This window comes from Chinchilla lanigera, unplaced genomic scaffold, assembly GCF_000276665.1.
Source record: "Chinchilla lanigera isolate Chin_1 unplaced genomic scaffold, ChiLan1.0 scaffold00013, whole genome shotgun sequence".
Classification (NCBI taxonomy): Eukaryota; Metazoa; Chordata; class Mammalia; order Rodentia; family Chinchillidae; genus Chinchilla; species Chinchilla lanigera.
The window spans coordinates 25,403,359-25,425,614 of NW_004955414.1; the positions used below are offsets into that span (position 1 = coordinate 25,403,359).

General features: G+C 41.3%; 1 protein-coding gene across 1 annotated transcript in view; it reads left to right on the forward strand.

The window, feature by feature from the left end:
- Swap70 (SWAP switching B-cell complex 70kDa subunit) overlaps nucleotides 1-22,256 on the forward strand; it is a gene marked incomplete at its 5' end in the record, with an annotated part of 59,096 nt that overhangs the window by 17,711 nt on the left and 19,129 nt on the right. The window contains 5 exon segments of the mRNA XM_013512023.1: nucleotides 6,105-6,278; nucleotides 15,383-15,610; nucleotides 17,417-17,563; nucleotides 18,868-18,976; nucleotides 19,534-19,715. Coding sequence (XP_013367477.1) covers nucleotides 6,105-6,278; nucleotides 15,383-15,610; nucleotides 17,417-17,563; nucleotides 18,868-18,976; nucleotides 19,534-19,715 — 840 coding nt within the window.

Below are 22,256 nucleotides of genomic sequence, written 5' to 3' on the forward strand. Positions count from 1 at the left end.
TGGATTGAACCTTCTGAAACCATGAGCCAAAATAAAGCTTTCCTCGTTCAGTTGGGGATGTCAGGGACTTTGTCTCAGTGATAAGGAAGCTGGGAGGGGCCGGGGATATAACTCAGTGGTGCAGGAACCTGCCTGGCAAGCATGAGGTTGTGAGTTCGATTCCCAGTACCAAAAAAAAAAAAAAGAAAGCTGGTGAATAAAATGTCTTACCAGAACTTTAGGTTGAAGATGTTAATAACTGAATACTTTACCTTTTCTTCTCCCTTGTTTTGTGAAGACCATGATCTAGGTACCTAGCCCCAGAAACCTGACCTGTTTTGTATTCATTCCTTCTGTCTATTCTTTAATACCCCAGTTGAGGTATTTAGTGCCTTTTGCCTGGTAGCACTGCAGAAATCTCTGGATCCTTTTTTTTCTCTCTGCACCCTTCTTCTTACTGAAACCTGCCTAATAAAGTTCTGTCTTAATTTTCTTAAAACAGAGCCATCATTACTCTACTCAAATATTTTGCTGGTTTTCTTTTGTATTTAGAATGAAGTTAGTTGCCAAGCAGAGCATAAATCTGATTTTATAGTTTGCCTCTAGTTTTTGGTCTACTGTTCTTCCTGTACTCATGTCTGCCCAGCTTGGCTTCTCACTGCTGCCAGGTGGCATGCTGCCATTGCCATCATGCTTTTCTTTGTATCATTTCCTCTGCTGTTTCTTGGAATGCCTTTCCTTGTATTTGCCACTGTATTTTAAGGTCCACTTCACATGCTTTTCCTACAAAGTACTAGCCTGGGCTGCATATGGCCTTGTTTTCTGTACCCTGCCCCTCCAACTGGTGTTTTCCTATAGCCCGCACCTTCAGATGATTAACTACCCTGTATTATTTGGTCCTCGTTCACTTTTCTAGCCATACTGAGCTATTTCTCCTCAGAAATCTTGACTCACCACACAGTCCACATAGAATCACTTCTTTTTGTTGTTGTTGTTGTTTTTTTTGGTTTTTCTCCGGTACCGGGAACTGAACTCACGACCTTGCGCTTGCCAGGCAGGTGCTTTGCCGCTGAGCTAAATCCCCAGCCCCCTAGAATCACTTCTTGTTCCTCAAAGCCTGTACACGTTTGTGCACATGGCATTTCCCCTGTGTGGCGTATCTTTCACTTAGTGTGTTTCAGGGTTTGGGCAGAGCTGATGGGAGTGGCCTTTGAAACTAGTTCTCCATAGATGGCCTCCATCACTTAGATGGCTTCCATCTACTGATTCCACAAGCAGTTTGCCAAGTGGGAAGAGTTAGAACTTGAACTTCCATTGAAACTCTGGTTTTTGTGCTTACCAGCCATGCAAATTTTGGTAAAACTACTCAAATTTTGCCAGAGTATTCTTTTTTTTTTTTTTTTTTGGTCTTTTTGAGACAGGGTCTCACTATGCAGTTCAGGCTGACCTTGAGCTCACTTTGTAGCCCAGGCTGGCCTCAAACTCGCAATGATCCTCCTGCCTCAGCCTCCCGAGTGCTGGGATTACAGGTGTGCGCCACCACACCCGGCTAGAGTATTTTTACTCTATGGAATACAGCTAGTGTTTAACCTTATAGGGCTAATACAAAGTTTAAGCGAGATGCTGCATATAAAATGCCTAGCATATAGTGAGTCTTCAATAAATAGTGTTAGGGCTGAGTGAATGAATGGATGGATAAAGTGGCTGCTGTGGCTTTTCTTTCATGCAATCAGTTGTGGGAAAATGGGCCAGACTGAGACAGGGTGCTGAAGGCAGAGCATGGAGATCTTCCTGTGCCTGGAACTGTTTTGCCACCCACATTCGAGTCAGAGGTCAAGAAAAGAAATCCTCCTGCAGCCAGCTATGACTTCTCCCTTACAGTGCACACAGCACTTTGTAGCTCTCCAACATGTTGCTCGTGTTGTCCCGCCAGCCACTCTTGCCTCCTCCGGGACACCTTCCACACTGTCTCAGAAAATGGCTTTGAAAGTGCAGATTGCTGCTGCCTCCAGCTGCGTCAGTCTGGATAAAGGCTTGGCTCCTTTAGCATGAACAAACCGGCTCTTCATGCTCTCCATCTACCTCTCTAGCCTCCTCTTCCGTTATGTTCCGTACTGTGGGCATTTGCCATTTCTGGTCAGCAAATTCATTTTGATGTTGGGAAATTCCACACAGTCTTGGTGGGGAACAGGACCTGTCTCTCACTAAGAAAATGAAAAGTTCGGATCCTCATTTTCCCTGCCCCTTGGCATCTAGAACACAGGATGTGACTCAGGCTCATGGAGACCCACTGCCATGAGCGGCGCAGAGGGCCAGTGGTGGCGTCCTCAGTGTACTGGTGCTGGCTCCCACCAGCCTGCTCTGTGAGTGCTTTTCGCTGCCCTTCTGGCTTCTCGCTGACTTTCTTACTGGCCTGGTTTCAGTGCCTTGATTTTCCAGTTCTCATGTTAGATCTGTGCAGTTATGTGTTGTTTTTCCGATAAACTTCTTTTCTGTTTGGAGGAACCCAAGGTGGTTTCTATTCCTTGCATTTACTAGGAACCCCGACTATGCCACCCTCCAGTACCCAGTGTCCCATTCACACTGAACTTCTACAAGTCTTCAAACTGACCACAGCGGTTTCCACCCCTAGGCTTTCTCACACTCTCTTCTACTGTCTTGAATATACTTTATCCCAATCTTTGTCTTTTCTACTTTTTAAAAATATTTTTTATTAGTGCCTATTTTTGTTGTTGTTGTTGTTGTTGTTGTTTTTTTGGTTTTTCTCCGGTACCGGGAACGGAACTCACGACCTTGCACTTGCCAGGCAGGCGCTTTTGCCACTGAGCTAAATCCCCAGCCCCTAGTGCCTATTAATTTCATGAAATAATTGGGTTTCAGTGTAGTGTTGTTTATTTATTTATTTATTTTTAAATTTTTTAAGACAGGGTCTCACTGTGTAGTTCAGGCTGGCCTTGAACTCATGGCAATCCTGTCTCAGCCTCCAGAGTGCTGGGATTACAGGCATGTACCACCATGCCCAGTGGGTTTCAATGTAGTATTTTTATACCTGCACGTTACATATTGTGCTCATAGCAATACTGTCTTACCCTGTGGACACTCCTCTCCCTCATTGCTTCCTTCTTGCCCAGTAATACTACCCTTGTACTTTCATGCTTTTTAAAAAAAAAAAAAAAAAATCACAAATTAGGGCAAATACATGTGCTACTTGTCGTTCTGAGTTATTTTGTTAAACATTATTGCTAGTTCCTGTTTTCCTACAAGTGACATAATTTAATTCTCTATGGCTGAATAATTCTCCATTGTGTATATATATCACATTTTCTTTGTCCATTCATCCATTGGTTCCGTATCTTAGCTATTGCGAATTGTGCTGCAATAAACGTGGGCACGCAGGTATCCCTGCAGCATGCTGGCTTGAATTCCTTTGGGTGTATGCCAAGGCGTGGGATAGTGAGTCAGGTGGTAGTTCTGTTTTTAGTTTTTTTGAGGAAACACAGTTGGTGTACTAATTTACGTTGCCACTGGCAGTGTAGAAGGCTTCCTTTTCCTTACATCCTTATTAGCATTTACTGTTTTTATATTTTTGACGATTTTTTTTTCTTTGTATTGTTCTAATGGCTAAAGATGTTGAATATTTTCATACATTTACTGGATATTTGTACTTCTTTTGAGAAGTGTCTGTTTAATTCATTTGCCCGTTTATTGATTGGGCTATTTTTGTTTTTCTTTAGTTCTTTATATGTTCCAGATATTAATGCTTTATTGGAAAAGTGGCTGGGAAAGATTTTCTCATTTGTAGATGATCCCTTCACTGTGTTGGTTGTTTCCTTGTTGTGCAGAAACTTTAATTTGATGTAGTCCTGTTTGTTGTTTTTTGCTGTTATTTCCTGTACCGTTGAGTCCAATTTAGGAAATCTTTGCCTGTGCCTGTGACTTCAAGCATTTCTCCTGTTTTCTTGTAGCAGTTCCAAGGTTTCAGGTGTCACACCTGTATCTGTCATTCATTTTAAATTGAGTTTTTATAAGTGTGAGAGATAGGGATCTAGTTTCAGTCCTCTGCATGTGGATAGCCGATTTACCCAGCGCCGTGTCTTTTCTCCAATGTATGCTTTTTTGTCCAAAGTCCGATGGATGTAGGTGCAGGGGTTTGATTCTGTGTCCTCGCTTCTTTCTCTATCCTGTTGGTCTGTGTATCTATTTTTGTGCCAGTCCTGGGGTGTTTCTGTTCTATGGCTTTGAAATATAATTTGAAACTGGATATTGTGGCACTTCCAGGCTTGGTCATTTTCCTCAGGATTGCTTTGGCATTCTTTCTGGGTCTTTTGTGTTTCCATAAGAATTTTAGGTTTGTTTTTTTCTAATTCTGTGAAGAATGTCATTGGAATTTTGATGAGGATTGCACTGAATTTGTAGATCATCTTCAGTAATATGTCCATTTCACAATATTAACTCTAGCAATCCAGAATTAATGGGTGGTCTCTGCATCTTCTAGTGTTCTTTTTTCCCCAAGTTCTTTCTTTAGTGTTCTATAATTTTCATTGTAGAGGTCTTTCACTTCCTTGGTTAAGTTAATTTGGAGTTTTTAAAAAAATCCACTGTGAATGGAATTGTTTTCGTGATTTCTTTCCCAGCTTGTCCATTATTGGTGTATAAAAAAGCTGTTATTTTTTAATGTTGATTTTTGTGTCCTGATGTTTTGCTGAATTTATCAGTTGTAAAAATCTTTTGGTGGAATCTTTAGGGACTTCTAAGTATAGGATCATATGATCTGTAAATAGGATAATTTGATTTTTTTCCTCCCCTATTTGTGGCCCTTTTATTTGTTCTATTTTTTTTTTTTTCTGTCTAATTGCTCCAGCTAAAATGTCAACTATTGTACTGAACAGGAATGGCGCCCTCCCTCCCCCTCTCCCTCTTCTCCCCTCCCCCCTCCCCGTCTTCCTTCCTTTCGTTTCCTTTCGTTTCCTTTCTTCCTTCCTTCCTTCCTTCCTTTCTTCCTTTCTTTTTTCTTTCTCTCTTTCTCTCTTCCTTTCTCTCTCCCCTTCCTTCCTTCCTTCCTTCCCTCCTTCCCTCCTTCGTTCCTTCGTTCCTTCCTTCCTTCCTTCCTTCTTCCTTCTTTCTTTCCAGGAATCAAACTCAGGACCTTGCACTCCCAGCCAGGTGCTGTGCCACTGAGCTATATCCCCAGCCCTTGTTCCTGATTTTACAAGAAACACTTTCAGATACTGTGCCTGACTCTTGGAAGTCCTTCAGGACTCAGTTCTATTGTGCCATTCTGCCTGCAGATCTTCACCCATATCTTAAGATTGGATTAGCCCCTCAGTGTTCCCACAGAATCCTCTGCTTACCTCTATTGTAGCACTTGCCACGCTATATTATACCATGTCTCCCTGAAAATAAGACCTAGCTGGAGAATAACTAGCCTTGACTACTAGAGATCAAAAACAGCCCCAGCCAGGCATGGTAGCGCATGCCTGTAATCCCAGCGCTCGGAAGGCTGAGGCAGGAGGATTACTGTGAATTTAAGGCCAACCTGGACTACATACATGAGTTCAAGGTATGCACTACATAGCAAGATCCTGTCTCAAAAAAAAAAAAAAGAAACAGAAAAATACCAGTCTCAGGCAGCCTATTCTTGCCTCCCTGGCCGTATAGGGTAGCCACTGAGCAAGAGAATAGTAGCTGCTGAATGCTTAATGAATGGCAAGACTGTCTTTTTAGAATTTCAGGTAAATAGTTTTTCCCTAAAGAAGATACCTTTTTTGACCGTACAAGTACAGACGAGGTGAAGATGTGTGTAGTTTATCCTGAGAAGCTGTCATTCTCTGCTCCGGCTGTGTATCAGCGTTGGTAGCCTCTTTGGGAGGAGAATGTGCACTCATGAAAATGTAACTGTGACAGGTCAGTATCTGGCTGGTTAGGAATAGGGACAGGTACCGATCAGTGTCAGGCTCCTGTACTGAAGTGTAGCAGCAGAGCAGGTGTGTGGGATATGACTGTTGGTTAACGGGACTGGTTAACGTGGAAGCCAGAAGGAGGCTTTCTGCTTCTGTTTTACTTGGCTTATCTACTCCTTGTTTTGGATTAATTCATTGGGAGTTTTTTTCTCATTCTTTTTTTAGGTCCAAGACAACTTTGACAAGATTGAATTCAATCGGATGTGTTGGACCCTCTGTGTCAAAAAAAACCTCACAAAGAGTCCCCTGCTCATTGTAGAAGAAGATGCATTTAAAATATGGGTTATTTTCAACTTTTTATCTGAGGACAAGTATCCATTAATTATTGTGCCGGAAGAGGTAAGGGGTGGCTCTGGGGAGTTTTTTACATGGTCATCTTGGCAGTGAATAGAACTGGCATGGAAGTACTTGTGCTGATTCAATGTCGATATGGAAGGAGATGCTTGACTAGTGCTTTTGGGTAAGAGGCAGAAAAGCCCCCAACTTAGTGATCTGCAGAGTGGGAGCCCACCTCTCTAAATTGTTATGATCACAAATGAATCCATTTCATGTCCCTTTATTCATTACAAGGGACAGCATACTTTTCTTTTTACTTTTGCATGTTAGCAAAACCATAAAAATGGAGCTAGATCCTAGCAATCCTAGTAATCCTAGCACTCTGAGAAGCTGAGGCAGGAGGATTCCAAGTTTGAGCCTGGCCTGGGCAAATTAGTGAGACCATGTCTCAAAATGAAAAAAAAAAAGGCTAAGGATATGTATGTAGCTCAGTGTAAGAGCCCTGGGTTTAATCCCCCCACTGGGAAAAAAAATTGGCTAAATCATGCAGCGATACTCTCTGGCTAACACATAAAATCCAGAATGTTCTCAAGGCTGTTTTATTTAGTAGATACCATTTGTGTTTTAAAGTCTAGAGTGGTGACTTTTTGCTGGACTTTTAAAAGTAAATGAAAAGTGAGAACTGTTAGTTTTGTTCTGGGTATTTTCTTTAAGCTTCCAAAGGGAGGAAAAATGGAAGTAAGGTTTCTATGTTATTTTACTGCCCTAAAATGTTATATGTGTAAGTCATGCTCAGTACAGTAGAAAATTTGGAAAAGATTAACAGTGTGCAAAATTGAAGTCAGTTGTAGTTCTCCCACTTAAAGTCACCTGTAATCCCTCGACCTTGGACAAATTATTTAAACTCTTCACTCTTAATTTCCTCATCTATGAAATAATGCAAATAGTGATTATACTAGGAATTGTGAGGTTCTTCATTTAAAAGGACTTAGTTCAGGGGCTGGGAATGGCAAGCGTGAGGTCATGAGTTCGATTCCCAGTACTGGAAAAAAACAAAAACAAACAAACAAAAAGGACTTAGTTCAGTGCTTGGCATGTAATATGCACTCAGGAAGTGTGTTAACGCCTCTAATCCTGGTAATGCATACATTTGTGTGTGCTACTCTGCTTATTTCCTTAAGTAAATTTCCAGCAGTAGAGTTCTGAATCTTAGGGAATGTACATTTAAGACATTAAATGAGGGCTGGGGATATAGTTCAGTGGCACAGGCACCTGCTTAGCAAGTGCAAGGTCCTGAGTTCGATTCCCAGCACCAAAAAAAAAAAGATATGCACTCCTTAAAGATATTAAACAAGCAATTAAATGAGCAAGACACAGTTGCTCTCAGAAAGGCTGTACCAGTTCATACATCTAACAGAAGTTGTCGTAGGTGCCTATGTTTACCATCCACCAATATGGAGTCTGTCTGTGGCTTACATGATTCATATTTGTATTAGTGGAACAGCTGAAATCTATTTAAAGATTTACACTGCAGTATTTTATTTTAAATCATCCAACATTTATTGGCTGGTGACGATAAGTGAGGCAGCAAGGGGAAGATAAAGTGAAAATTACTTCCTGTCTTCAAGGACATTACAGGCTGCTGAGCAGAAATACAAGTTAGGTGAAACATAAAGCAAAGCAGACTACTGTTGTCAGAGATGCGAATGTGATGTGAATACAAAGCAGGGGAAACTTTATTCCAGCTTAGGAAGGAGGAGATCAGGGAAGTCTTTTAAAGAGAGGCAATAGAACGTAGTGGTTAAAAGAGAATTCTTAAACTTTTTAAGTCACCGGCCAGACTGTAAGTACTGGAGACCTTGTGGGCTTCCAGGGCCATGCTGTCTGTCAGAAATGTTCAGCCCGGCGGCTGGATGGAAGCAGTGGCACACAGTATGTAACTGTGTCTCAGAGAGCTTTCATTTATAGATGTTGAAATTTGAATTTCTTATAATTTTCCTGGGTCATGAAATATGATTTTGATCTTTTTTTCACCACCCATTTAAAAATTTAAAAATGAGTCTTAGATCATGGGTATAAGAAAAGCAGGCGATGAGCCAGATTTGACCGTGTGGTTGCAATTTGATGTACCTTGGTTAGGAGAAAGGCTCTGGGCTCAGATTTCCTGGGTTTGGGTTCTGGCTCCATCATGGTTCACTATAGTGTGACCTTGGGCAATTACTTACGCTGCAGTTTCCTCAACTGCAAAATAAAGCTAATGTCAGTATTTTCTTCCTGGTGTTCTAATGAGGATTGAATAAAAAGAATGCCTGGTCCTTAGAAAGTGGTTGTTGTGTTAGCTGTTCCGTTTTTTGGAGAAAGTGCAGCTTGTACTAGGCATTAAGGGATGGGAAGGGTTTTGATGAATGGAAAAGACAGAGGAGAAGAATCTGGAACATGAGTAGGTTAGATTAGGGAGGAAGAGACTGATGTGGGAGTTGTGAGAGCCAAGGACGGAACCTTGGGACTGTTTCTGTAGCAGGAGGAGGAAGTAGATTTGGTAAAGGAAGCTGAGCTGAGCAGGCTGTGAGACAGGCAGAGAGCCGGGATGGTGTTGAGTTACGGGTGCCAAAGAAACAAAAAGCTCCAAGTAGCAGAAAGGTCGTTACTGGCGTTACATGCTACAGAAAAATGAGATAGTGGTAAGAAGGTGCCTTTGGATTTAACAATTAGGTGATCATTGATAACCCAGGAGAAGGCAATTTTACTGTGTTAGTGGGAACAGCTTCTTAGTGTTATATGATGATAGTGTTGTATTATTTGGGTTTGTTTTGTTTTTGGTCTTTTTGAGACAGGGTCTTGCTATGTAGTTCAGGCTGGCCTTGAGCTCACTTTGTAGGCCAGGCTGGTCTCAAACTCACAACGATCCTCCTGCCTCAGCCTCCTGAGTGCTGGGATTACAGGCATGCACCACCACACCTGGCTTGTATTATTTGTTCATGCGTGTTAAGGGAGAAATTAAAAAAGAAAACGTGTTATGGAATTTTTTTTTTTTTTGGTACCGGGAATCGTACTGAGGACCTTGCACTTGCCAGGCAGGCACTTATGCCACTGAGCTATATTCCTGGCCAGTGTTATGGAATTTTTGTCTAGGGAAATTGTCTAGTTCAGTACAGAGACATATAGAAGGGAATGAAAACCAGGTGTTGTGACACATACCTGTAATCCTACCACTTTGGGAGGCTGACGCAGAAAGATTTCAAGTTCAAATCCACCCTGAGCAATTTAATAAGACCCTGTGTCAAAATTTATAAAAGGGTTGGGGATATAGCTCAATGCAAAGATCCTAGGTTCAATCCCCAATACTGCCAAAAAAGGGGTGGTGGTGGTGAATAATGATAGATAAGAAAAAGGCACACCAGTGGGATTTGTAAATTGTGGCTGGTGCTTAGGAGAACTATGTAAATAAGATTTCCAGTGTCTTCTTGCAAGCCATTTTGTAGTTCCACTCAGTATTCTAAATTTAGTTGTGTTTTTTGAAACTGGATGTGGAATAGGCCTCTTGATGGTTTTTTTCTATCACTAAAATATCATGGTGGACTTGAAAGTGACCTTGTCCTGACTTCAGATTAGTGATTGACAAGGAGACTCAGTTTATTCCTCATGTGGCTGCACTTGCTTGAGGGGGGCTCGTCGCGGGCTCTCAGTCATCACTGTGGCAGCTGTGAAGGGAACCGGTCAGTACTGGCTGCCTAAGGATCGCGGGATTTCTGCTCCAGGTGGCCTGAAGGGTCGGACCACGTGGGCCTTGATGTGCGCTGTGACTCTGACTCATCCGCGCAGCCCAGCGCCAGCCTGCTCCTGCATGCTGACCTTCACCCCTGCAGGCTGACGTGGGAGTCTTGGTCCTCTTTCAGAGTCTGTGGAGAAAAGAGCGCCTTTTCTTTGATTCATTAGAGTAGCAGGCGGCCTCCCTTGTCCTGCTACTGTTTGAGCTTGCTCTGTGCTTTGCTGGCCTTAACTGCCTCAGCACTTCTCTGTAGAAGCAGAATTAGAATGAGCCTTAGAGGTGATTCCTCTGTGGCCCGGAGTGTGTGTGGGGAGAAGGAGGGGTCATGAAACAGATTAACTTGGGGTTCTTGGCCGCTGAACCAGCCTCCTGAGGCTTAGCGCATGGGCTTGTGCTCACTGCGCTCTTGGCGTGTCCCCTGGCATGTCCCCCAAGTTTGCGCTTGGGTTATGGAGGACACATCCTGTTAGATTTTGCTTCCTTTCAAAATAATTTAATAGTGTTTAAAAAACTGTATTTGATCTAGTTCTGCACTTACCGATTTTAATAAAAACATGCATTTAAAAAGTAAATTTTGAAAAATAATGTCTTAATTTGTCTTGAGTGTATACCTTAGTGTAACTTGAAATCCTCCCAACAGTTTTTAGGCCTTACAAATTAGGCCTCATAAATTAAAGTAATTTTTATGTTTCCTGTAATCACCTGCCGTAATGATAATTGGCACTTTTAAACTCCAGAGTGTTTAAAAAAGACTAAACCTCGATTATTTTCTATATAGATGTAACTGTGGCAGTGGAATGAATAACATTAAGTGGTACAGATAATAAATTTGCATTTGATTCAGTTTTCCATCACCCAGAAAGCAGTGTCCAAGATGTTATGTAAATACTGAAGTGACTTACATGGTGAGATTGAGATGGCTTTTTTTTTTTTTTTTACACAGATTTCAGGAAATAGTATGTTTCCAATTGAGTTGCTTCAGTAATTTTCTTTAGATGATATTCCTGGAAATATGTGTCTGTGAAGTACAGTTTTTACTTAGTTTTCATTTCCCACAGAACCAGGAACAAAACAGGATGTGTTGCTTGTGGACTTAGAAGAATTGCCTTGATGTAATGAAAAATCAAACCTGACGTAGTTTTCAGAGACTAAATGAAATAAAACCTGAATTGTTGTTAACCCCAGTAAATGCCCTTTTAATGACAGGGAAAGAACCTTTAATATCATAAATTTTTGAGCTGAAGGCCTAGAAAATCGCATGCAGCTTGAAAGTTTATTCTTTGTTATTTTTGGTGCAACTTGCCTGGAAGGAGGAAGTAAGCTGCTTCCTGAAACTGAATGAGCTCTTAGAATTGATGCAGGCCTCTGGAGACTCCTGGCAGCGCGTGATTTATTATTGAGTAGAACTGAATAGTGGCGAATGGGAATGTTTGTGTTTGGTTGCCCCAGTATAATGAGTCAAAAGTCTTTAAGTTGCTGGGTTGTGATAAGAATATGATTGTGTTGAAAGTCAACAAGAAATGCATCTCAGTTTGTTAGCTGTCGGGCACGGTCGCTGGGAGTGCTGAGCAGATACGTGCCCCACCGCAGCCTCCGAAGGGTCTGGGACGCCTTCGGCAGGCTCAGGATGTACCTGGGAAGCTGCCCCGTGAGCTGAGTTGGTGACTGACAGGCACTTTCTGAGTCACAGACGTTGTTAAAGATCACCTGATGTTGAAGAGGGAACGAAGGCTGGAGTATGAGGGGCTTGACTGCATTCACGGAGGCAGAGCTAAGGCTGCTTCCTGCTTGTGTGCGGCCAGTGGGCCCCACCACCTCACCACACCCGTTTGCAGTCTGTCATCCTGTGCAGAGGTGGCCACACACGTACTTACCGCTAGTATGTCTCCTTGGGGCAGATTGTAACCAGACAGCCCGGGCCCTTCTTTTTGTTCCCTTAAGGAGATTGGACTTTGGGTTACTGGCCCTCGAGGAATTGTTTATCTTACTGTCTTTTTTGACTTTTTAAAAAAAGTCTCTCTTTAGTGTCTTTTTGACTTCAGTACTTTTCTTCCCCTTATCTGTTCTGACCCCTTTTCTATCTCTGTTTTTCCTTTTCCTCCCATCTTTTTAATCATTTCCCTTTTGTCTCTTCCACTGTTTTTTAACTTCTATTTAAGAACCAAGACTATAATAAGTAATGTGTCTTAACAAGAGAGAAGAAAGGCCTAAGTGTGTTTTCCCCACAAGTAAACTACATATACATTTTAGGGTATAGAATAACCTTTGTCCTAAAGGAGTTTGTATCTCATTGGATTAAATCAAAGAGCTATTATATGTGCTGCCGAAAGGAGCACTAAGTCAAAGGACTATTGATACTTTCTGAAACTGTGATATTTTGTGAGTGTACATTTCTTTGGATGTATGTATTTCCATTCTCACTCTGTTAAAATATATCATTTCACAATCAATGCTATAGTCAAATTAATGGAAATACACAGAAGGAAAAAGAAAAACTAACTCAATCCTATTTGTAATTAAACTTTTTAACAAGTATTAGTCAAAATATTTAGATAACCTTTATGCAGTAGAAATCATAGGTAAATGTACTTTTGCATTGTTCCTCACTTTATTTCATAAATGCTTTGTTAAATGCAATTGTAAATCAACATATTGCATACATTGGTAACATTCATGGGAGTACCTATTATATGCCAACCATTATGCAAATCACTGTTTTTCCCTTTTATTCCTGTAGCAGTTCCATACGATGAATATTGTCCTGCCCTTTTCATAGACAAGAAAACTGAGACTTGATTCATTTTGGTTAGCAGATATTAGTAGAACGCTGTGTTTTAGCTACCATGCTGAACTCTGGAAATTCAAAGATAAGTGGGACGTGGTCCTCCCTAGAAGGAATTCAGAGAATGGTGGAAAAGCAAATGATTAAAAATAAATTTCAGTTCATTTTCAAGATGCTAAGTGCAGTGACAAAGCAGGCGACTGGTAAAGAATGCTGGCGCTGGGTTAGAGTTGATCGGAGGTCTCAAGCTCCAGAGAGGACGTGCGGCTGCTTGAGGTGCTTGCTGAAATGCAGCTTCTGCCTGGGGTCTTCCCTGGGGTCTGAGAGTCATTTCTCAAAGGCTTCCAGATGATGCCGGTGCACGTAGCTTACCTTGAGTAGGAATATCCTAGAGGATGTAGGAATCACTAGGTAGAGAGATGGGGAAAGGTTAGTTCTAGACAGAAGAGTAGTGTGGGAGAAACATAAAAACAGTGTTGTCAGGTGGGAAAACCACTTACAGTCTGTGGCAGCTCGCTGGCTAAATCCAGCCCTGTTTTTGTCCAGCCACTGTGCTAAGAATAGTTTTTGCTCTTCTAAAGGGTTTTTTTTTTTTTTTTTTTTTTTTTTAAAGAGTATGTACTAGAAATAAACGAAGTCCAAATATTTACTATTCAGCCTTTCATAGTAAAATCTTGCAACCCCTAATCCTTAGTATTGGTGGTGAGGTGGCGTGTGCTGGAAGACAGGGTAAAGGAAGTAGGCCAGGGGATAATTATGCAGGGACACAGAGAGCGTGCTCTTCATCTTTGTGGACGGGGAGTCAGGAAAGGGTTTAGGGAAATACAGGCTCAAATTGTGTTTTGCAAATGCCCTTTGTCAGAAGGGAGGTAAAAGGGGGCAGCCTCAGAGGCAAGGATACCAAGAGGGAGGCCTGAACCAAGGCAGATGGAGGGATGGATTTAAGAACTTTTGGGGCAAAGTTTTTCATTTTCTTTTGATTGTAACCCATAAGAAGATAAATAAACATTTTATTTCAGGACCTGGCACACACACAGAATTTATCATAGAACAGTATTTGTCTTTTGTAGTTGAACTTGAATATTTTTCATTCTATTGCAGACAATTCTGTTTACTACCCACTGTGTTGGTTTCATACTGAGCCACAACTCACGGGTTGGAAAACAGTGATCGAGGAAAGTAACATCAGCAAGATTTTGTCAGTGGTTTGGTGTGAAAGGCAGAGAACAATAATCTCAGCATAGGGAAATACACGAATGCTATTTCTCCCTACTGAAGTCAGTAATAGAGGGGAAAACATTTGGAAGGTAGAGATGATTTATTCATTTTTTGTTTTAATATTTCCTATTTATTTTCATATTTCTTATTTATTTCATATTTATGTTGATATTTAAAATATTCATGGGTGGGATATCACATGCATTGGCGCTTCCACGGAAGGTGTACCCAATGCAGCGAGTAAGCCTTCCTCAATTCTGGGAGTACAGATTTGTGACTGTGTGCATGCTTACACTACAGTTTATGTAGGAAATGGCTTCTAAAAAAACTTGGATTTTTCACTGTACTAATTTCCATAAAAAGTGAACCACAAATTCAGGAAAGATACCTAAATTTTAGTAATTTTTAAGAATTTCAGACTTTATAGAACTCTGCTAACACACCTCTGTCAGGCACACTTACATTCCTAATAGTCAACTCTTCCTTTTTTCCTCTCAGTCGGACTTACTCATTTTTAAACATGCTGAGTTTGCGAACACTGTAGGCTACCCAGATTTTCTAGAAAATAAGATACTAACTTCCCACTCAGTATTATTGCCTTGTTGTTTTGTTTAGCTGCTATTATTTCAACAGCAGCACTTTCTAGTTTTATATAAAGGCATGATGTTTCAGGATTAAGTAAGCTTTTCCAGCTCAGACTGGAAATTCAACCATTATTTACAGCATTGTTGGTATTCTAATGGAAGGAGACAGCATGAATCAAATGCAGTAATTGGTTTATGTAGGAAATTGGTAGGTTGGGGACTAACTTGTACATCATACTTTGCGATGTTTATTTAATCTAGTAGTATTTGCATGTTATTTTGGTAAGATTAATGTTCTGGGTATATTGAAATATCTAACAGTCATCAGATTATAGAATTAGCTTTTGTATTTGCAGTTTGCTTTGTTCTGCATACAAATATATCAGGCTATTAGAAGGTTATCTTTTTTTTTTTTTTTTTTTGTCTTTTTGAGATAGGGTCTTGCTATGTAGTTCAGGCTGGCCTTGAGCTCACTTTGTAGCCCAAGCTGGTTTTGAACTTGCAGCAATCCTCCTGCCTCAGCCTCCTGAGTGCTGCGAATACAGGTGTGCGCCACCACCTCCAGCTAAGTTATCTGTTTTCAATTCTTTTACTTACTGTAGGCTCATAGAAAATTGTTGGCATTTTAGTCAGACCCTTCTCCTTGATAAAAGGAGATTCTTTAAAGAAGTGCATTTTTGGAAAGGTAAAGAATATTTCCTAAATTGACCATGTCAGTGTAAATAACATAAATGCATACCTGTGTTAGTATATTTTTTAACATGTGTTAAATATTTTTAAACTGGGAAATAATTTTCTTACAATATTTTTACAGATTGAATACCTACTTAAGAAACTCACAGAAGCTATGGGAGGAGGTTGGCAGAAAGAACAATTTGAAGATTATAAAGTCAACTTTGATGACAGTAAAGAGGGCCTTTCTGCATGGGAGCTCATTGAGCTGATAGGAAATGGACAGTTTAGCAAAGGCATGGACCGGCAGACAGTGTCTATGGCAATTAATGAAGTCTTTAATGAGCTTATACTAGATGTTTTAAAACAGGTAAGAGTCCTGTGATATTGTATTTTTCCTCTTTAGAATTCGATGTTTGAAATAAAGTAAGATTTTTGCTGTAAAGATGGTAAAAGTCACTTATAACCTTAAACAGGCTAGAACAAGTTTGAAGTTTCTCATTTCCACACTCTTTTATTAAACTTTCATTTTAAAAAAGTTAATTGTATCGGTACACTTTTGATATACATTAGATCATATTCATTATAGGAATTTGTAGCTGTACATAATATATCTTGATTCTTCTTTTTTCCTATTCCCCTCCTCTCCCTGAACCCCTCTTCCCCCCTTCTTCACAAAAGTTTTGTTTCCATTTTTTCCTTCTATTCTCGCCTTTATTTTCCTTTTCCCTTCCTTCCCTTCCCTTGGCTTTCATTTTTAAAGTTTATTTTTGTTTCGCTTTATTTTGTTTTTTGCAGTGCTGGGGTTGAACCCAGGGCCTCACCAGTTAGGCAAGCTCTCTAACGCTGAGCTAGTACCCGCCCTGAGCTTTTATTTTAAAGCATTACTGATGCAGTTTTGAAGTACAGTTAAGAGTTGAGATGTTACTGTTTTGAAGGAACTGTTTAATCGCATTTCCAAACTGTTTCTTAAAAGTACCTTCCTGTCATTGTATATCCATGTTCATTAATCTAGAAAGGCACCATGGCATTGGTCAGTGAAAATGACAAGTTGCAGGCCAGTAGCTACTTGGATGCGTTTCACATGGTGGGACGTCTGTGTGTACAGCCGTCCGAAAGGGTGCTCACCAAAGTGCTCATGGTGTGGCCTCTGGACTGTGGGATTTTGATGAATTTTATTTTCTTTCTTACTCCTTTTCTGTATTATTAGACTTCCTCATGAGATACACACATATAACACATATATACCCTTTTTTGAGGGGTGTTTTTGAGACAGGTAATCCAGGCTGGCTTCGAACTCACTGTGTACCCCAGGCTGGCCTTGAATCTGTGGTTCTCCTCCTCAGTATTACCAAGTGCTTAGATTACAGCTGTGCAGCCCCTCACCTGGCAGTTTTATATTATTTTTGTAAAATTAAAAAAATATTCTTGCTTTTATTTTATTTATTTATTTATTCATTTATTTATTTTTGTCTTTTTGAGACAGAGTCTCGCTATGCAGTTCAGGCTGGCCTCGAGCTCACTTTGTAGCCCAGGTTGGCCTCAAACTTGCAGCAATACTCCTGCCTCAGCCTCCTGAGTGCTGGGATTACAGGCATGCGCCACCACACCTGACTCAATACTCTTGCTTTTAGAAAAAGATACTTCTATGTAGAAAAGTAGCATATCTTATTAAACTATTACCTTTGGTTTCTAAGTACTCAGCATAGTATCTAATATATACTGCTAATACTATTTCTGCTAAAGCTTAATGCTTGTTAAATGCTTAATGCTGAGGCTTAATGCTTGTTTAACAGTATATGTAGTTTTTAGTGGATCTTTCAAACTTTTCACATTATTATGTTGAATAATAACTGATTTTGGATTTCCTTTGTTCCTTTTTTATTAAATAATATCATTCTCTCTTTTGTTGATAGAGTTCATCAGTAAACATTGAGGCTTAACTTAAATAGGTTTTTCATGCTACAAAGAGGTTTGAGACTGAAGACTCCTAGACCCATTAGGATGGCAGATGTAGAACTACAGATGAGTTGCAGTGTGAGATGGCTTTTGCTTTAAATGTCTAAGAAGAGACTAAACAGATTATATGGTTAGAAGTTAGTATAATAATTAAATGAAACTTAAATATTGACTCGCACAAGTAAAAGACAAAGATTTACTCTGCTTTGTTTCGTAGGGTTACATGATGAAAAAAGGTCATCGGCGGAAAAACTGGACTGAACGCTGGTTTGTCCTAAAGCCCAGCATCATTTCTTACTATGTGAGTGAGGACCTGAAGGATAAGAAGGGGGACATCGTCTTGGATGAGAACTGCTGCGTGGAGGTGAGGCTCCTGTTGCTTCCCAGCATGCTTAGCCACTGCTGCCCCCTGCTGCTGGAGGGACCTTCACACAGTCCCCAAGTTCACGCTTCTGAACCGAAAAAGACAGAGGACAACTTTTTCTAATACGAATTTGTTTTCTATCTTACATTTGTATAGCGGTTCTAATTTATTTTGACAGTTAAGGATCATTTATTGAATAAAATGGGGTCATAAAAGAGAAAGCAAAAAATGTTCAGTAAGAGAGTGTTTGAAATCTTGAATATGCTCAAGTATCGGGCATTTTAAATTCAATAAATTTAAAAAGGTTGAATGTCATATTTGAATGACTTTCAGGATACTTTATTCATGGCTGCTAATTCTGTAGAGAAGTGAAGTCCTCAAAAACATCAATTCTTTTTTTGGTACTGGGAATCGAACTCAGGACCTTGCACTTGTCAGGCACGCACTTGTGCCGCTGAGCTATATCCCTGGCCCCTTTTTGGTCTTTTTTGAGGCAAAGTCTTGCTATGCAGTTCAGGCTGGCCTTAAGCTCATTTTGTAGCCCAGGCTGATCTTGAACTCGCAGTGATCCTCCTGCCTCAGCCTCCCAAGTGCTGGGATTACAGAGGTGCGCTACCACGCCCAGCAAAAACACCAATTCTTTGTAGTTTTCAAGTTTGTGATTTGTATATGACATCCCACTGTGTCTGTATTTGTTGAAGAACATTTAAAATACCTGTGTTGTTACTCAAACTATCGTGCATTTTGATGAGTGAAATGGTATAGATAAATGTTTTGGGGTATGCAGTGTCCACAAACTGGATCTGCTTAGATTCAACTAAGCAGAGGCCCGCAAGAGTAGCATAGGCCATGCCACTGTACTTAGGAGGACATCGGACAGGGCCACAGGTGCCAGCAGGGGTACCCCTGGCCCAAGAAGAGGAGGCCAGGGTAGCCAGGGGTAGGTGTCACTCCTGCTTGGAAACCTTGCATGTCCTAGGGGTCAATGCCATGAATGTACCTTCCAGGGCTCCTGCAGGGGATGCAGGCAGGTGCAAAAAATGTGCTCGGGAAAGCCGGGTTGTGGCCTCCTGCTCTCTGTGGGGTGCTTGTAGCTCTCCAGTGCGGATGTGGCAGGCCAGTTAGGTCAGTGTCACCTCAGTAATGCTGCCTGGGGAACAGCAGTAGCAGATCAATAATTTGCATTTCTAGGTTACTTTTCACCAACCTGAGTTTCAGTCAGATTTGTATAAATAATTAAGACTGAATTTAATTTAGATGCTTAAGAATAAAATTTTAAAGAACTAATTATGCTTTCTGTATAGTCTCTGCCTGACAAGGATGGAAAGAAGTGCCTTTTTCTAATAAAATGTTTCGATAAGACCTTTGAAATTAGTGCTTCAGATAAGAAGAAGAAACAAGAATGGATTCAGGGTAAGCCAGTTTTTATTATTTGCCACGAGAAAACTTGAGTGCACTGATGTTCTATTTTTGAATCTCATATAAGGTGGGAAAAGTATTGTTTCCTTATTGTCTATAGTTAATATCTACATGTAAAAAAAAGAAAAATTAGTATGAGTTCTCAATTTTTTTTCTTTTCAATACTGGGGATTGAACTCAGGATTTTTGCACTGAGCTATAACCCCAACCCTTTTTCTTGTTTGTTTGTTTGTTTTTGTCTTTTTGAGACAGGGTTTTGCTATGCAGTTCAGGCTGGCTTTGAGCTCACTTTGTAGCCCAGGCTGGCCTCGAACTTGCAGCAATCCTCCTGCCTCAGCCTCTCTAGTGCTGGGATTACAGGGGTGTGCCACCACACCCAGCCCTTTCTCATGTTTTTAAACTTTGACATGGGGTGTCACTAAGTTGTCTGGGGTGGGCTCAAGCTTGCAGTTGTCCTGCCTCAGCCTCCCAGAGTGCTGAGGTTACAAGTGTGCGCAAGCACACCTGGCTGAGTTCTCAAATTTTTTCTCATTATTCTCTGCTGTGCACAGCCATTCATTCTACCATCCATCTGCTGAAGCTGTGCAGTCCTCCACCACACAAGGAGGCCCGCCAGCGGCGGAAAGAACTCCGGAAGAAGGTGATGGCGGAGCAGGAGGAGCTGGAGCGGCAGATGAAGGAGCTGCAGGCTGCCAATGAAAACAAGCAGCAGGAGCTGGAGACCGTGAGGAAGGTGGGTGTTGGGTGGGGCTGCAGGGGGCCCTGCTTCAGCGCACAGGCCAAGGCTGCCGGAGCGGGGGCTTTGGATCCATTGGTGAGTGCACCTTTGAGGAGAGGCTTTGGTGAGCCATGAGCACTCTTGAGGTGCTGCAGTTTACCTGCCTTGAAAGTGTGAGGGTCTCGGGGCAGTGAAAAGATCTGATTGACTGGAGAGGTGTATTTATAAGAATAATGAGCACATGTGAATTTTGTCTGAGAAAGGTAGAAGTTTCACCCCTGAGAATGTTGTCAAGGCTGCTTTTGGGTGGCTGGGGTAGTGGCTTTTGGTCTTAAAGTGTCCCCCTGCCCCAGCTCCCATCTGTAGCGTGAGGAATAGAGTGAGTTTTTGTTACTGTTCAGAGTCAAAGGTACAGTCTGGTCAGCTTCTCCTTCCATCTCAAGGCTGAGTGATTAGGTACCTGGTGTGCACGAGTTGGTGTTCACTGGGAAAGCTTGTTTCCTGGTTACGGCGGTGACAGGAGTCCCCGCAGGTGAGCAGGGTCTCTATTTGAACACCTGGGTGAGTCTGTGTGCTGTGAGTCAGTGCGCACCTGCGAACCACAAGCTTTTTGACTCTTCTGTATCCTCCAGCACCTTTGCCCTGGGATATTGGGGCTCATAATCTAAGGCCCCACATTCCTGATGGGGTTCACCTTTTGCAACCCATGGAAATGTCACACCATGTGCTGAGCTTCCTCTGGGTAGACTCAAATATTTTAAGAAGCACTTTTATAATTTTGGGAACCACGTGGGCATACGGTCTTAGAGACACTTATTCCTGTCCATCCAGGTGCTTTTCTAAAAGCGGCTCCTCACTGGTTCTTGCCCCCACATCACTCTTGTATCTTGCCTCTTTCTGCTATGAAACATTTTCTTTAAAAACCCCCTCGATAAGCGAGGCTGAGCACTTGCATCCCTGCATCTGTCTTCGGTGCGTGCATCACAAGTGACTGTTATAAGGGTAGAGATGGGGCGAGGGGCTGGGGCAAGGTGTCTTTTTGTAATTCGTTAAAACTATGCAAGAGGCTGTGCCCTGCAGAGAAGAGCATAAAGTATGTGCATAAAGGGAATCACATGGTTAATACCGATAAAACTACTGCCCAGGGTGACGGCTTAGCAAGTCTACCCCATTGTCACTCGGTCAGTGTGTTTGCTTACATTCCGACTATCCCAAGTGTTGCTCAGACAGATGGCATTTCAACCAGGCAGTTCTTGTACTGAATAAATTTCATAAATTGCCATTTTTCTATTTCCAGTTATCTTATAAAAATTAATGAAAATATGCAATTTTTGGTCATCCTGTATTTAAGTAATAGGATTTGTAAGTGGTTAAAAAAGAATATTGCCACTATCTTAGATGTCTTGTTTCCTTTTGCATTTAAAAAACAGTAAAATTTACAATCTGGCTGGGCAATCCCAGCACTTGGGAGGCTGAGGCAGGATTGGGAGGCTGAGGCAGGATCGTTGGGAGTCCGAGACCAACCTGGGCTACAAAGTAAGCTCAAGACCAGCCTGAACTACATAGCAAGACCCTGTCTCAAAGATCAACAAAAAGAAAAAAAAAAAAAAAGATTTACAGTCTGTATTTTGTTTAATGATTTCTTTTTACATGTGCTTAGATTCCTAGAACAACCACAATTGCAATACCCAGAGAATTCCTTTGTGCTTCACCTTTGTATTCAGACCTTCCCGTCACACCTAAACTCTGGAAACCACTGATCTGTTCTCTGTTCCTAAGAATATATGTGATGATTTCACTGTTCTGTATCTAGTTTTACTGAATGTATTTTTGAGATCTTTCTATATCAGTGTAAGGACAACTTCCTTATTTCTTTATTATGGCTGTATAATACTCTATTGTATGGTTCTATATCCTATTGCATGGCTGTACCAGTTCCCCATTGATGAACATTTGTGTGTCTGTCTGTGTATGTATGTATGTGTGTATCTATCTATCTGTTTATGCTTTCTTGAGACAGGGTCTTGCTGTATAGTTCAGGCTGGCCTGGAGTTCATGATAGTCCTCCTGCCTGAGGCTTTTGAGTGCTAGGATCACAGTTGTGCTCCACCATGCGCAGCTCTGAGTTGTTTTAATAAACAGTGTCACAGGGAATTATCCTGGGTGTGTGACATTTTATCCACGTTCATGTGGGTTCTGGTAGCCTGAAGAAGAAATTGTTAGAAGTGGAAGTAGTAGGCCTGAGAGTCTGTACATCTGTGATTATGAAATCCAGGATGATGGAACAGCCGCCATCGTGAATGCAGCTGTTCACCTGGCCAGAAGAAAAAGTATCCTAGGATTTGCCAGTTAGGTGCTCCAGCCCGGAGAGGTCTCACTGCTCTTTCATTTACAATATTTTGACCAGAACTGGGTACTTGTTTCTGTTGAGAAGTCAGCTGTCAAGTTTCCTCGAATTCTCTAGTAAATGATTTTTCTTTTTTGCTGCCTTCAAGAATTGTTTTGTCTTTGTCATTGAAAGTCTTACTGTATTTTGGGTGTGGCTATCTTTGTGTT